The 17,255-nt window shown below is 44.1% G+C and overlaps 1 protein-coding gene across 10 annotated transcripts in view; it reads left to right on the top strand.

Moving 5' to 3' along the window:
• The window catches only part of UNC13B (unc-13 homolog B), a 180,744-nt gene that overhangs the window by 129,852 nt on the left and 33,637 nt on the right, over positions 1-17,255 (top strand). For 6 of the 10 annotated variants that reach the window (XM_081067497.1, XM_081067503.1, XM_081067504.1 and 3 more), the window contains one exon: positions 14,661-14,707. In XM_081067497.1, coding sequence (XP_080923623.1) covers positions 14,661-14,707 — 47 coding nt within the window. Of the gene's footprint in view, positions 1-910; positions 3,289-12,291; positions 12,315-14,660; positions 14,708-17,255 lie in introns of those variants that run through there. The other 4 variants (XM_081067499.1, XM_081067500.1, XM_081067501.1 and 1 more) reach the window with 1 other exon arrangement.

Consider the following 17,255-nt stretch of genomic DNA (forward strand, 5'->3'; position numbering starts at 1 on the left):
TAGACCAGATGTGGGCCAGAAAAGTTGAACCTGTGTGTTGATTAGGCTGCACCAAGCCCTTGGGGATAATTAAATAGAGTTCAGGATTCTGGCTGAGCCTGAGCCTCCTTCATCCCTGTTTGGCCACCTGCCCCTCTAGATCCAAGCGTGCTAAATGCCTCCGGAATCTGTACAGTGAGGATGCCCATACTGTGCCACCTTATTCTAGAAATAGGTATAGAAAACACTTTTTTTCCTCCAAGTTTAAAATACTTGCCATCGTCCTTTCTCCATGTGAAGGGCTGCTATCACTAAAAAATGGAAAACACTCCGTGCTGTAAGCACAGGCAGAAGCAAACCTTTGCATAGCTGAGCCTTCACCAGAACAGCCAACTGGGGAGAAACAGCATTGAGTGTCTTGTCTTCGTCGTTCACTGTGTATGTGAATTGAGTTTCACTGTGTATGTGATTTGAGCTTTGGTGTTAAGCATCTATTTGTTCATTTGTGAGCCAGACCCTAGTTTTGAATTTTGTAAAGGTTCCAATACTCATTGACCTCACCACCGCCTACTTCCCAGGAGTTTGTTTCAATCTGATGGTTTTGAGTACTTGCCTAGAACATCAGGACTTGATTTGATTTGACATCAGTGTTCTGATGGGAAGCCGAGGAGAGAGACCTGCCTGCCTACAGCCTTTGAGGCCGGCGTTGGGAGGCAGAGGACAGTCTTAGAAGGTAACGTTTGTATTCCTGCTTGACAGCTTGATTCAGCTTAAAAGTATCCAGCTGCTTTCTGACATGAGTGTACTATTTTCCCTTTCCACTAGCTGCAGACTAAGAGTCAAGCCAGGACCCCAGGGACATGTGCCAGGTTTGGAGACCACACATGGGACCATTTCAGGCAGCACTATGGGCTAAGCCCAAGGCATCAGCCAGCAATAATTGCCAGAAATAGACTGAAAAGAGCAGGACAGGGTGTTGCCTTCCAAGACAGTCTGTGTTAAGCATCCTGACCAGAAATAAGAGGAAGAAGCAGAGAATCCCTCAGACCCTGAGGGAGAAAATGAAGCGATTGTTGCAAGAGTCAGAGGAAGAAATCATGGTCACCCTGGGACCCTCTTCCAGGCTTTCCCCAGATAAGGCTAAGGCGGAGACTGGCTGTCACGTCAAGAGCAAGTCCTCAAGTCCAGCTGGATCCTTACCAGAGGACAGCTCACTACCCCCTTGCTGTGGGTCAACAGCCTCAGCCATTGGTGGGGACAAAGATGGGGGCCTGGCCCAGCACTGCAGCTTTGGGCCGCAGGCCCGCAGCCCGCTTCCTCTGGGCTCCACTGCCTGTGCTTCAGAGTCTGGCTCTCAGGACTTCTCAGCTGCCAGCATTACCACCAGCTGTCAGGAGCCCTCAGAGAAGAACCAAGCCAAGCCCCTTTTGTGCAGGGGCCCCAGCCTTGAACAGCGAGAGCCTTTGGGGAATGTAGTAGACTATATAATCAGAGAGCTACAAGGCATCAGCCATCTCCAAACGGAGATCGCCGAGCTGCAGCAGCACTTGAGCCAAGTCTGGGGTTCAGTGGATGAAGTCTCCAGCTGTGTAGACTCAGTTCTGAGTGAAATAGGAGGCCTGCAGGTGGGCAGCAGCTCCCTGGCCAAGGTGTGTGGGGGAAGAAAGGCCCAGGGACCTCATGTGGACAGACCCAGTGAGGAAGCCATTCTGTATTTGTATGGACTTCCTGAGCAAGATGGGGAAAATACCATGGAGCTGGTGCACAGCTTCCTGGCCAAGCACCTCTGTGTTAATGGCATGCAGTGCAACAGGTATATCAAAGAGGCTTACAGGACAGGCAGAGACCAAGCCCCGAGGCCTACTGTGGTAAAGCTTGCCCATCTAGAGCATAAAGACTTCATCTTGCAGAAGTCCATCCTCTTGCAGAGTGTAGGGGTCCGGATTGCCACCAGTGAAGAACCAAGTGGGCCACAGTGTTATAAGAATCCCCAGAAAGAGTCTCTGTCATTTTTGCAACAACTTCAGGATCATAATTTGAATTCTTTAAACCCAGACGAACCAGTTCTTCAGATGGAAATAGGAAACAGAGGGCGCATAACAGGAACGTATCAAACAAAGGCCCAGAATCAACATGGAGGTCCCTTGACCCCTGAGCAGCAAGGCCTTTGCTTCCCATCCAAGAACAGCTTAGCAAAGCCAAGTGATTTGTCTCAGCCAGGGAATGAAGTAGAAGAAATATCAGGCACAGGCCATGTCATCAGTGGCAGCTGTGATGAATTGACAGCGAGAGAGGCTTCTCTGTTTGCCCTCCATCAGTTTGAGGAACCTTCTCTAGTGTTAATCTCAAAAGAGGAGGAATCTGGAAAATCCCAGGTTTTTAAACAGTGCAGCCAAGGACCTGAAGCATGTAAAGTAGAAAAAAGACAAGACAACTGCATCGATAAAAGTGAGGCCAGCAGCTGCATGTCACTGTCTGGGTTGCTGAAAACAGAGGACAAGCTCCTGGCCTGTGAAGCCGGGCTTGATATTCTGAGCTCAAAGGAGCTAGAAGACCTTTTGACAGACAAATCCAGAAGGCTTGCAACTCTGAGCTGTGATAGCGTGATGGAGGGAATTCTTATAGGGCCTGAGACTTTCAGTGACATGGTTCATATTGACTTGAATGAAGACGAGGAACGTGCTGCTCAGGTCCTTAAAGATGTCTTCGAAAAGTCCTCTTGTGGCCTGGGTGGCTCTCAGGAGGACGAAGATGTAGAAATTAAGTTTTACACAAGTAAACTAGGCCGAGCAATTCACCACTTTCGTTCAGCTCTGCAGGGAGTGTTTCAGAAACTGGAGAACAGTGGGTCAATCAGTCCTGAGGACCCGGAAAGCAATGAGAGTGGTTCCCAATCAGAGAACAGTGATAGACTTCTTGGGACCATAAGTTCGGGGGGTGCCCAGGATTTCTCAGGGGAGAGCCCTGGAAGCCAGGAGAGTGAGAGCTTGCTCAGTGTGGTCTCTGGTGGAGTGGGCATCTCCACACAGGGAGACCAAACCTCTCTGGCTTCTAATAACTCACCTCTTGCACATTCATTGCCAGGCTTTGCTCTGGCTCTGGGTCTGGGAAGCGAAACTTGTTCCAGGCCTGAATCTCCCAAGCAGGGCAGACTAAGCCTAGAGCAAGTCTGTGCAGAGACCATCTACCTCAACAAGTGCATCAACAACTTTAAAAATGTTCTAAGAGAGAAAAGACTGAGGCAGAAAAATCTTTTGCATGAACTGGTGCAGAAGGCGAACCATCTCTCAGTGGAAGACGTGCACCCAGGTATTCCAAGTCTCTATTTAATGGGGTCACAGCTGGCTGGGTGTGGCCTCCATGTGGCCAGCACCAGACCTGACTTGGTGGTGAGTTTCACAAGGTGAAGGGGGAGGTCCACAGCTTGAATCAGTCTAAATTACGTGAGTATAGATTTTAAGCTAATTCTGTGGGAATTGGAGTGAAAGAATTTCTAAAGCAACAGGGAAGGAGGTCCTGTCCCTAGGGAGTTCCCTATCTATGTGGGGTGTCTGGGGGAGAGCTTTAGAAAGTATGTTTTCCAAAGAGGGAGGAACATCTGGGCAGAAGTCCTTTACAGCTGCAGAACTTTTAGGACATTCCGGTATAAAGTGGGTGTGGGGTAAGAGGCAGGAATGGGGGACTCACAGCCACTAGAGGGACTAATGCAATCCTACTTTACATTTTAAAATTGTTCTCCAGGGGTTTCTTGCTGAGATAAGATTGCCATTTCCTTAGCAGCTGATGAGGCCACTCTGGGCGTTTCCCTTATCCTGACTTGTCTTTTTCCTAATACTGGACTTGACAACCCAGAACCTTATTTCCGACTTGGAGCTGTCCAAGAACTGCTTCTAATTCTGGTCCTGCCCAAAAGCCTGAATCTGCCCTCCCCAGACCGTAGTCCAATTCTTCCCTCTCCAGCTAAAGGCCGCTTACCTAGGAACTGGACAATGGAATGGTTTTGACTATAAGAAATGAGAGAACTTTTTTCTAGGCAGTGTGGAAATAGTATGTAACTTTAAAATTCTCCCAATCAAAATTAAGTTTATCCAAAGAGTATATGCTGTATTCATCCACTTTTAAATGTGAGTGGGGTTGTCCTCTTATACATGAAACCTGATTAATCTTTCTAAGGCAAAATTAAAATTATGAAACATAATTGTGTTGACAAAGGTATGAGGGAATCGGCACTCATACATCGCTCATGGGATGGGAGTGTAAATTGGTATAACCTCCAAGGAAAGCAATTGGCAAAATTGATCAGAATGTATGCCTCGGAGCCCTAACACCACTTCCAGGAATATACCCTGCAGGTATATTTTCACATGTGGAAGGGACATACGTTCAAGGATATTTTTGAAGCATTGTTTTTAAAAGCAAAGATTGAAAACAACCTAAATGTTCATTAACAAAGACTGGTTAAATAAGTTATTGGCACGTCCAAATAATGGAATACAGTATCGTGCAGCTATGAAAAGAATGAGGTAGCTCTTTCCTGAAATGGAAAGATATCTAAGATAAATTGACATATGAGTAAAACAGGGTGCAGAACAGTATGTTTAAGATGCTTACAGTTGTATAAAAAGGAGAGGGAGAGAATACACGTTCAAACCCATAGTATGTTTGTATACGTATAGAGCATGTGACAAAGATACATAAGAAACTGAACCACAATTGCGTATAGGGAAAGGTATTAGGTGAAAAACTAATGGGATGAGATTCTTCACTTTATGCTTTAGTGCTTTTTAGAATTTGAATCCTATGAATATAATATCAACTTATAAAATTAAATTTTAGAAATGAAAGATTAAATCATGTCACGTTCCTTTCAGATGCCCTAGAGCTGCTCCTTAGAGCTTATCAGAAAATGTCTAAATCCCTTCACTTGGCTTTCAAGACCACTACAGCTGGTCTCTAGTTTGCATTTCCAGGTTTATCTCCCATTGTCCCACTATACTCCACCCAAAAGGAAACTTTGCAGCCTCACAAGTTTGTCTTAAACTTTGTGTTCTCAGCATGTTCACATATACATGCTTTCTTCTAGCCGGCGGTGTTGTGTTCACCATACCAGCCTAGCAAAATTTACTCAATTCTTCAGCATACAGTCAAAACATCACCTCCTTCAGGAAGCTTTCTATAATTCCTCCTCTGTAAGGGATTTCTGTCTCTTCATAACTTTGCAGCCCTTTTTCCTTCTCCCTGGGCATTTAGAAATTATTACATTATAGCAACAATAGAAACAACAGCTATCAAAGCAGTACTTCCTTACTAACTCCCTAAACCTTGGGCAGGAGTTATGTTTGCATGAGCACCCAGGATACTGGGATCCCACTCTTCGGCTTGCAAAGTTCCCCTTCAGGGCTGACGTCCTGCTGGGCAACACAGGAGGAACTTGTGGTACCTGTGGTAAGCAGGTGGTGGCAGCAGCAGTGATATCTAGAAGATGGAGGTTTTCTGAAGCACCAATGAGGAAGCAAGCCAAAGTTCTGGGTCCTAGCCAAGCCTGGTCTGTGGACTGCAGAGGGAGTGGTGAAGGGCTTGCCAGGCCGTGACTGTACCCGTCAGTTCTGGGTCTAGGCCTGGCGCTAGCACCATTCCACAGAGCAGGGAAGCATGCAGGCCAACCTCTGACTTGTCATAGAGCACAAAACAGTCACCCTAACCTGGTAAACTGATTCAGGATAAGGGGGCTGCTGTCGCAACAAAACATTTGAGAAATCAGCGTTCTTTACTGCTCTGCTTGAGACCTCTCAGGACCTCAGCCTACTAGTAGTAGCTTATCATTAATTTGAGTTCTTATTTTTCATCCCTTTTCTTCTTTTTGGGGGGTTATGTACCTGGCACTGTTTTAAGTACTCTCACATGCATCACATAAAAATTCAATTCTTTTATTCCTACCACTCTACCAAAACAGCTTTTGTCAAGGCCTCATGTCACCAAACTCCTGGTCCAGTCCTCTCAATCAGGCAGTCCGCAACATGAAATACTGATTACTTTTTATTCTAAGAGCTTTATTGAGTTATAATTTATATATACAGTGTGTGTGTGTATATATATGTGTGTGTGTGTATATATATACACACACACAACATATGTATATTATAAATTGACTTTAACATCCATTAGAAATTGTAGGATTGAGTGGTTTTTGTAATATTCACAGTTATGTAATTATCAATTCCAGAACATATCCATCTCTCCAGAAAGAAATCCCTTACCTATTATCAGTCATTCTCCAATCCATTTGTCCCTAGCTTCTGTCAACCACTGATCTATTTTCTGTTTCTGTGGGTTTGCCTTTCCTGGGCATTGCATGTGCATGGATTTATACAAAGGTCATATGTGGCCTTTCATGACTGGCTTCTTCCACTTAGCATGTTTTCAAGATTCACCCACATTGTAATTGTATCAGTACTTCATTTCCTTTTGTGACTGAGTAATATTCCATTATATGGGTATACCACATTTTGTTTATACCCTCGTCAGTTGATGGACACTTTTTTAAAACCATATTTTGGTTGTTATGAATAATGTTGCTGTGAACATACAAGTTTTTGCATGAACCATGGGTATATACCTAGACGTGGAATTGCTGGGTCATGTGGTAAGTCTGTTTAACATTTTTTGAGGAACTGCCAGACTGTTCTCCAATTTCCATTTTACCTTTCCACCAGCCACATATGAGAGTTCTAATTTCTCCACATCCTTGTCAACACTTTTTAATGTCTGTGTTTTTTACTGTAGCCATCCTAATAGGTGTGAGTGGAATCTGAGTACGGTTTTAATTGAGCATCTTTTCATGTGTTTATTGGCCATTTTTATATTTTCTTTGGAGAAACGCCTATTCAAATCCTTTTTTTAAAAATTGAGTTGTCTTTTTGTTGTCGACTTGTAAGAATTCTTTATATATTCTAGATATAAGTCCCTTATTGGATATATGATTTGTAAATATTTTCCCCCAGTCGGCCGGTTGTCATTTCACTTTCTTGATAGTGTCCTTTGAAGTATAAGCATTTTATTTAAAAAATTTATTATGGTAAAATATATATAACATAAAATGTATCATTTTTACCATTTTAAGTTTATTCATATTGCTGTGCGACCATCGCCACCATCCAATCTCCAGGACTTTTTCATCTTCTCCACCTGAAACTCTGTACCCATTAAACTAACTCCCCGTTCTCCCCGCAACCTCTCCCCCTCCACCCGCCCTGGCAATTTGATTGCTTTGTATACCTCATATAAGTGGAATCACACAATATTTGTCCTTTTGTGACTGGCTTATTTTACTTGTCATAATGTCTTCACAGTTCATCCATTCTTTCCTGAATGGTATTCCATTGTATGAATATACACCACATTTTATCCATTTATCTTTCGATGGGCACTTGTATTACTTCTACCTTTTGGCTATTGTGAATAATGCTGCGATGAATGTGGGTGTATAAATATTTGTTTGAGTCCTTGCTTTCATTTATTTTGGATATATATCCAGAAGTGGAATTGCTGGATCATGTAGTAATTCTGACTTTTTTGAGGAATTGTCATATCTGCAGTGGCTGTACCATTTTACATTCTCACCAACAGGGCACAAAGTTTCTAATTTCTCCACATCCTTTCCAACATTTGTTCCTGTTTGTTTGTTTTTTTGTAATAACCATCATAATGAAGTACAATGCAAAAGTTTTCAACTGTGATGAAGTTCAGTTTATCTAGTTTTCCTTGTGTTGATTGTGCTTTTGGTTTCATAGCTAAGAAACCATTGTCTAAATCAAGGTCACAGAGATTTAGTCTTTTTTTTCCTTCTGAATGTTTCATAGTAATTACTCTCACATTTAGGTCTATGATCCATTTTGAGTTAATTTTTGTAGATGGTGTAAGATAGGGGTACAACTTCATTCTTGTGATTGTGAATATCTAGTTATCCCAGCACCATTTTCTGGAAAAGACTATTCTTTCCCCATTGAAGGGTTTTGGCACCCTTGTCAAAAATCAGCTGACCATAAATGTAAGTTTATTTCTGGACTCCTAATTCTATTCGATTGATCTTATTCTATCCCTATACCTCAATTCCTTCTTTTGGAAATGCTTTCTTCACTTGACTTCCAGAACACTTCTCAGCCTTGGTTCTCCCCCAACATTATTGACCATTCCTTCTCAGTCACCTTTTCTGGTCCCTCCTCATCTTCCCAACCTTGTAGCATCCCAAGATTCAATCCCGATTCCTTCTTTTCTATTCATACTCATTTCTTAGGTAATCTCTTCAAATATCATGAGTTTCATAAGTATCCCCAAATTTATATCTTTGGCCTAGACATCTTCCATGAACACCGGATTCCACATCTACTTAACATCCCCATTTAGATATAAATAGGAATCACAGATTTGACATATCCAAAACCAAATTTCTGATCCTTTTCCTGAAGTCGCTGCCAAATCTGCTTTTTTTTTTAGTCTACCTTACCAGTGAATGGCAACTCCATTCTTGCAACTGCTTGGGCTGCTTGAGTCCACATCCATCATTTTTGACTTCTTTTCTCTGACAACCTGCACTCAATTAGTAAATTCTGCCTGCTCTACTTTTAAAAAATATCTGGAATCTTACCACTATCTTGACATCTCCCACTGTTGTCCTTGTCTGAGCCACCATTTTCTCTTGTCTAGATAATTGCAATAGTCTAACTAGTCTCCCTGCTTCTCCCCTTATCCTTCTGCAGTCTGTTTTCCCCCACAGCAATCAGAGTCGTCCTTATAAAACACAAGTCAGATCATATCACTTTTCTGTTCAAAACCTTCCAGTGATTTTCTGTCTCAGAATGAAAGCCAGAGTGCTTGTAAGAGCCCTATTTGAACCAGCGCTCACTCTATTGCAAACTTGCTGTTCCTCCACACCAATTATGCTTTCACCTCAGGCTTTGCGTTTGCTGTGTGTTCTCTGACTGGAATACGTTTCTTGTAGAACTCTGAAGAGCTTCTGGACTCATTTTCTTCGGGTCTCTGCTTAGATGTCACTTTATCACTGAGGCCTCCCTCACAACCTTTTATAAAATTTTAATAGCAACTGTAACATCCTCACATGGCACATTATCTTTTCCCCTTACTTGAATTTTTCAGCAGGGTCCCTGTCACATGTGATATGGTATATGTAGTTCCAGATCCTGGAACCAGGTTGCCTGTTTTGAATTTTGGCTTTGCCACTTGCTATGACTTTAGGCGAGTTTCTTAACCTCTCTGATCTTCAGTTTAATCAACAAAAAAGTTGAGATAATAATAGTATTTATCCAGTAGAGTTATTGGAAATAAAAGCTTACTCAAATAAAATGCCAGAGACATTCATTTGTTCGCTTAATGTTAGGTACCGTCATCATCGTCATCATCAATTGTCTGCTCCTCCTACTAGAATAGAAAAGCTCCTCAAGATAAGGGAATTGGTTTCACTCACTGCTGCATCACTAGCACGAGAACAGTGCCTCGTGTGCAGTAGGTTGTCAGTAAGTATTTGCTGAAGAAATGAATCCTTGCAATAACCTTGGAGGTAGCTATTCTTACCACCTTTTACAGGTAAGGATATGCAGGCTTAAATAAGTTGGGTGCCTCAAGTCTTTTGACTCCCAAGTACAATGGAGTTAAGGTTGTCTTAACAATGAGGAAGCGTGTCACTTCCTCTTAAAGTGGGCTGTTTGGAAGAGTGAGACCATTCTTAGGGGTCAGGGATTTTCCTGCAAAGCATATGTTCCTTAGACATACGCCTATATCATCACTTAAATGGAAAACTAAATCTGACTGGGAAAATCCTAAGACATGTTAGGAAGTTAGGAAACACAAAAAGTTTGGTTCCTAACAAGAAAAGTTTTTTTTAACATTTGTCCGGTGGGTGGGACGAACTAAACAGCTAGTAGTTCTTTGGAGGTCTGGAAAATGGTATAGGCTACTGACTAAGAGATGTGTCTTTTCTCTGGTGTGATAGGTAAGAGACATTTTCTTAGAAAATATGTTGATTTCTAAGTCCTGAAAATTCAGGTTCCTTTTACTACTTACAAATGCTAGGAGATGTGTTAAGCCTTCAGGTTAATGAAGGCAAATACACACACACGCACGCACGCACGCACGCGCGGTCTGACAATTAAGTTCGTGAACTTGTTGCAACGATGTTGCTAACCTTTTTTGATATCAGAGGGATTATTCATTATGAATTTGTACCAACTGGACAAACAGTTCACCACGTTTACTATTTGGAAGTGCTGAAAAGGCTGCTTGAAAAAGTTAGACGACCTGAACTTTTCGCCAACAATTCATGACTCTTGCGTTACAACAATGCCCCAGCTAACACGGCACTGTCTGTGAGGGAGTTTTTAGCCAGAAAACAAATAACTGTATTGGAACACCCTCCCTCCTCACCTGACCTGGCCCCCAGTGACTACTTTCTTTACCCGAAGATAAAGGAGATATTGAAAGGAAGACATTTTGATGACATTCAGGACATCAAAGGTAATACGACGACAGCTCTGATGGCCATTCCAGAAAAAGAGTTCCAAATTGCTTTTAAGGGTGCACTAGGTGCTGGCATTGGTGCATAGCTTCCCGAGGAGAGTACTTCGAAGGTGACCGTGGTGATATTCAGCAATGAGATATGTAGCAATGAGATATGTGAACTCACTTTCTAGGGTGAGTTCACAAACTTAATTGTCTGACCTCGTATATATATAATTGTTGCTCTCAAGAAGTTCACAGTGTATAAAGGGAGATGTTTATACAGACAATTACAGTGAAACAGTACTGGCAACATATGGTCACAGAAGTGTGCACGTAGAATATGGGTACCAGGATCACATGGTGGAGAGGCACCTAATTCTGCTTTTGAGAGGAAGGCAGATAAGGAAATTTTCACAGAGCTTTCACATTTGAGCTAAGTCTTAATTAAGTCTGTGCCCAGCCAGTAGATACGAGAGGCCAGGTCACTCACGGATCAAGACCCTGAGGTCCTTGTCAACAGATTGGAGTTTTTTCTTTAGGCATAATGGAGAACTCTGGAAAGAACAGAAGGGCACAGTCTAAGTAACTTGGACATGATATGTACAACGTATTTAAGATAGTGGAGGAGGAAAGAAATCTTTCCAACTTGAGTCACAGGGTCAGTTAGTGTCTGTTGCCTAATTTCTTCTTCAAATGGAGCAGGGTGCTCTGAGGGAGGTAGGGAGTAGATGTAGAAGAGACCTGTCCCCATTCCAGGAAGTGTCTTTTTCACCTCCCCATCTCCCTGTAGCCGCTCTGGTGACGCATTAGGTCGTCATAAATAGCTTGAAGAATCAGGAACTTATAAATTAGTTTCTATTATTGTTTCTTCTCCTTGTTATGTGATATCAGTGAGTCTTTAAAAGGGAGAGAAAAGAAAGTGGAGGAGAGCTGATGGGCCCAGGTGGTTGGACTTTCCTTAGAGAAGAAAGGCTGTGGGCTTATTCTATGTGTGGCCTAGAATTACATGCAGTCTTTACCAAATAGGAGAGGAGTAATCTCTGAACTTTATTCTTCCTCTACTGTGGCTTACTTGGATACTTCTGGAAGTGTCATTTTCCTGTGGAGTATTCTTTTGGATTTGACAGATAATCAGGCCTGGGATTGCAGTCATAGTTTTATCATCCAGACCATGGTGACTTCTGTTAGGGCAGCGGCCAGTTCATGCCCCCAGGTCTACAGCTGGAAAACATCTGGCCCTGGGCTTGACATGGCCTACCTTCACTTAGGCTCTGGGAAAGCAGGCCAAGGCTTACTGGGCAGACGCACGGCCAACCCTGCATTACAAAATGGAAAGGGCTTTGGGGTTTGAGGACTTATCCCAGATCCAGTGAGCTCCTGTAGCTTCTGAGGAAGGAATGAACTTCACTCTGTACTCAGCCAGCTCAGAAAGCCTGTTGGAATAGCCGTTGGTAACCAAGCTGGTCTTGTGACCCTGGTAGCTCTGACCCTGCATACAGGCCACTTTGGAAAAGGGAAAAGGGTGATTCCCAGGTCTACTGGAATTCCCAGGTAGACTTTGTCCTTTGGTTTGAGTAGCCAAACCCAGGGTGTTCTAAACTACAAAACAGGGGCCAGCAAATACAGGAGGTAAGGATTCTGGGAGCTGGGCTCTGTGAAATTCCCAGTTGTTCAGAGGACCTTGCTGTCTCCTCCATTTTCCTTGAGGTTTAGCTGGCATTTTCTTTGGGTTCCCTGCTCTAGGACCGAATCTACTAACCTTTCTGCCGTTTTTTTTTCCTGCTCTTTCTCTCCTTGCAGAAGGAAAGCGAGGAGCCCTTCAGGTTGTGCTTCTGGCCCTTTGGGGCCTTTTTGTTGTCTATTGTCCACCCCTCTCTCCTGGGCACAGTGTGTGTGTGCGTGCACGTGTGTGCACATGATCTGGCTCATGTAGATAGTCTGTTTTTCCTGAAAGCAGTTTGTGTGCATGCTCCATGCTTACGTGCTCCTGCAGACACCCCTGGAGCACAGTGTGAGAATGTGTGTGCCAGCATGGTGCACATTCACTGTGGCATGTGTGCGCTTCCACTTGTACTCAGTTTGACGCCCTGGACTCTGACTGCCCTCTTCTCCTACTCTGCACAGTGTGTTCATTTTCTCCTTGTTGCTGCAGCCTGGCATATGCTGTCACCCTTGCTGAACCCAGCATGCATACACACTGTATTTGAGAGCAGGAGTTGCTGTGGGCACTTTGCTCTTGCCTGAAGCCCTAAGTGTGAATGTGCTTCTTTCTGAGCAGGCTTCCTGGCCCCTTCGTGAGCACACAAGTTTCTGTGGACCTGTGAGGTGTGGTTCCCTCATGCCCTGTGACTGCACAGTATCCTAATGCTCTGTGCCTGCAAGCACTGGTTCTTGAAGACCGTGAGGGTTTGCTTTGCCTGTGATTCGGGCCCTAGTGAACACGGAAGCCTCTCCCAGATGGGTGTGCACACATGTTCTGTAGCCCTCTGTGCAGGCTCTGTGCTCACTGGTGTTTCTCTCGGGCACAGGTCGGATCTGTGAATGTACCTCCTGTGGGTACTTTGTCTAGACCTCCTTCGGTGTCCTGTGTGTGCATGCTCGATGCTGTGTCTGCAGGCTCCTGCAGACCCACTGGCCCCTCTCAGCACAGGAAATGTGTATGATCTCAGCCAGTGAACTCTGGTTCCCAAAGACTTTTGTGACTTGGTTTCCCTAAGCCCAGTGATTTCTGGCAAACATCTAATTCTAGTAAACTGTGTCTGTTTCCTAAGGGAAAATAAGTTCTGGTTGGTAGGATCTAGGGACTTAGGGATGGCCGCCCCTCACAAGCAACCTTAGGAGACTTGGTTCAACCACTTCTGGCTGCCTTTGGGGCCTGGCCCTCCCTTTCCTAGTATCATCCCAGGGCAGGAGGCAGATGAGGTGAAATGGAATCCTGAAGTGCTGTAGGCAGTAGGCAGATAGGCTTGATTAGAGCACAGACAACCTGAGAAAGGTCTTCCCGAGAAGGGTCCTAAATCCAGAGTTCATCTTGAGCCTGCGTTGACCCAGGGTAATTCTTACCCACTTTTATATCACTCATTAGCCAGTCCTAATGCTCCCTTTTCTACTCTATCTTGCCTCTTTCTGTCTATAACGTCTCCCATCTTTAGTGCTCCCAAAACTTTGCCTCCTGTCTGAAGCTAAACAGTTTGCTTCTGCCTCTCTTGTGTTAGAGCTCATTTGCTCTGGGATAGTTAGCTGGAGCTCAGGTCTCAGGTGGCAGGGAGTTGTTGGGGGGTGTGGGGGAACAAGGTGGGGCAGGAAGCCCCAGACCAGCTAGCATTGGGTTCCTTGAGCCTAAACAGTATTTACCACTGGTTCTCTGGAAAGCCCTGGCAGTTTTGGAACTCTACCTGACGTATTTGCTTTGTGTGTGTGTGTGTGTGTGTGTGTGTGTGTGTGTGTGTGTGTGTGTGAAGAAACCTTTAAAAATTGTTTTCAACCTGTTCCTTCCTTGAATTATTTGGTGCCTCAGTGATCAACTGCTCATTAGAGAATTCATAAAATTCACCAGAGTGATAATCCAAGTGTCTAATCTACTTGGGTTCTCTGGGTGTATGGAGCTTAGGAAATGTAGAGAGTACTCAGTTTCAATGAGTTAGGGCTTCAAGGAACCTAAGTCAAGTCCAAGCACAGATAAGATAGGAATGTAAAAAGACGGGGCCTGACTCTGGGGCAGCTAAGGGAACTTAGGAATACAGCTGGAAGAAGACCAGACTCTATATGAAGTTGTCTTTTTGCTTTAGTGAGGCTTGGAAGCCTGAGTGGACTCTCTTCCTGGCTTTGGTTACTCTTCCATGTACCAGCGGATTGTGTGAGGGGCATATGAGTTCTGGCAGCTCTCATGCGCCCAGTGGACTTCAGCCCTGGGATCTCAGTGAGCTTGGCCTTGTGTCCTTCCCATTCACTGGGGAGGGGAGATGAAGTCCTGCTCATCTCAGCAGCCTGCATGTTGCCCTTGGCTGATGAGGGTGTTGGCTGAAACGTCAAGTTGGCGGTTTCACCACATGGTGTACGTGACCTATGCTTCTCTGAGCTTCCTACTTCACTGCTTACTGCCTGACCAAAGAAAGATGGTAGTCTCTGATCTTTCCTTGGATTTAACTTTGTTCTGTCTGTTTTTAAAGATTCCAAATGATGGCGACTCCTCTTTGCCCCAGTGGCTCCCGGAAGGGTAAGTGATTCTCTGCAAGGTTTCTTTGGATTTTATAAAGTCTCTCATGTTTCCTTTAGCTTTCCCCGTGGGAAATAGGAGAAACAGCTCCAAGAGTTGGATCTTGGGGAAGGAAGAGGCTCCCCTGTAGAGATTGGTTGGTTCTCTGGGGTAGAGAACTTCAGACTGATTACTGAGAGGCAGAAAAGAGTGCTTTGCAGATGGTTCCCCTGGGGCAGGGGAAGGCGCTTTGGGGCTCTCCCATCTTTGCCTCTAGAATTTCTGATCCATTGTATCATAGTTGTGATATACTCTTTAGGTAGAAGAATGAGGAAATTAGAAAAACATCTGCCTTTGGAGACAGTTTCCATTCCATTGCCGATAGTGTAGCTGATTGGATTTCTCCCCGGGCTCCGTGCTGCTTCAGCTGTTGTGAGTCACCTACTTAGTGCTTTCCACTCTAGGCAGGACGTAAGTAGCAACCCTCATGAGTTGTGTGTGTTCTGTCTGTGCTCCTTGTCTGGGAGTTTCAGACCTATGTGATTGCACCAGACAGTCATTGTGAGCTGCTCAACTGCTGCCTATAACTAACTGACTATTCTTAAGAGAGAAAAGAGTTTAAGTGCCTCTTCTCCCCCTTGCCCCCCCACATACATGGCCAGTTATTTCTCAGGATCTTCCTTCTCTCCTTGTCCCACAAACGCCTTCTGACATCAGAATTCTCAGTGGCTGATGACCACGGAAGAGAAAAGATCAGATCATAAAGTTATCTACTACATTTTTTTTTTTTAAGATTTTATTGGGGAAGGTGAACAGGACTTAATTGGGGAACAGTGTATACTTCCAGGACTTTTTCCAAGTTGTTGTCCTTTCAATCTTAGTTTTGGAGGGTGCAGCTCAGCTCCAGGTCCAGTTGCAGGGGGCGGAGCCCACCATCCCTTGCGGGAATCGAACCAGCAACCTTGTGGTTGAGAGCCCACTGGCCCATATGGGAATCGAACCGGCAACCTTCGGAGCTAGGAGCATAGAGCTCTAACCGCTGGAGCCACCGGGCCGGCCCCTCTACTACATTTTTACATGTTCCTTCTCCTTACGATTTGTCTTTTTTAAATTAAGAGTTAATTATGTGAAAGAGGTACTCTTTCTTCTTTTGTTAAAAGCTCACTTATGTTGCAAAAAACTTCTTGTCTTAAATGGTACATAGTATAGTTTTTAGAATTAGCCACAAACTCATGGCACCAGTTGCTTCTTCAACTGCCCTTTTTCAAGGCTTTAGCTTTTTTCCTCTAATAATTGTAAAATACATACATGCCGATGGAAGATATCCAAGCTATTTTTAAATGGAGCCATGCAGTGATTTTCTAAATGCCTCCCTGTTGTCATCTTTCCTTCCTTCAGCTTAGTCCTTGGAAGCTGTCATAAATTTAGAACTTCCCTAGGTCTGGTAATCTCATCGAAAACAAAGTTCATTTCCTGTGCTCAGGAAGCTAGTTTATTAGAAATCAACATGCCTGTTCCAACTCTTGGCCTTGACCCAGTTTGTGGCTCCATTCTTTGCCTATGTTGCCAGCAGTACCTACTTGATCTTCTGAGCTACAGCTCTTTTGAGACCAGCTGTGGTGTACACCCCAGCTACTCACTGTCCCCACCTCTGTCTTTAAGACCAAGTACAGGAGTCCTTTTCATTGAGGCTCAGAATGGCAGGTTCCAAAAGGTCAGGAAGATTTTTGTAGTTCAGCCCCTTCATTTTATAGAAGTGACACCAAGACCCAAAAAGAGGAAGGTATTTTGGCAGAGGACATGTAGAGAGTTAGTAGAAGAGTTGCAGATAAAATCCAGGTTATCTCAGTGTGAGAATGGTGTTCTTCTGGGGGCATTCTCTTTATTTTTATTGCATATTGTTACGGAACAACGGGCAAATAACAATAAATTAATAAGCATAGAAAAGGGATAAAACTTTTAGAAATCTCCAGTTGCTCCAGCTATCAGTTTTCCTTGGTCCCTATTAATGTGTCTGTCTGCAGGGCTAAGTCAAACACTCAGAGTCCTTTTATTTTTTTCCTAAATGGTCTTTCCCCCACCCCTCAAATCAAGTCTCCCATCCCACCTCTCCTGGCCCCACTTGAGTATATGGGCTCCTCTTTCCATGAAGACCCTTTTTCTTCAGGAGGCTTAGATGGATAGAACTGGTAACTCTTTTATTCAGGATGGAGAAGATCTCATTGTATATGTTATTGTTTGGGAGTCCTGCTCACTAGGCAGCAGCTCTTCTGTAGAGCCGTTCTTGTGAGCTCTGTTCTAGCACAGGCCAAGAAAGACTTATTTTGGGGAGCAGTGTCTCTGGCCTGAGGGTGGAGCGGAGCCCTCTTAACTACCCTTTCTCACCTTGCCCTATGGAGCACAAGGACCTTAACAAAAACAGAGGTGCCTTGAACTGTCAGTATGGGATAAAAGAGCTCTCAGTCTTTGGCTAAAACCATAGACAGAGACCAGGATGGCCACTCTGAGAGCAGATTCCATTCCTCATCTTTCCATGGATTTATGTCCGTCACTTTCTGTCTTCCTCACC

This window comes from Rhinolophus hipposideros (assembly GCF_964194185.1).
Source record: "Rhinolophus hipposideros genome assembly, chromosome: 11".
Classification (NCBI taxonomy): Eukaryota; Metazoa; Chordata; class Mammalia; order Chiroptera; family Rhinolophidae; genus Rhinolophus; species Rhinolophus hipposideros.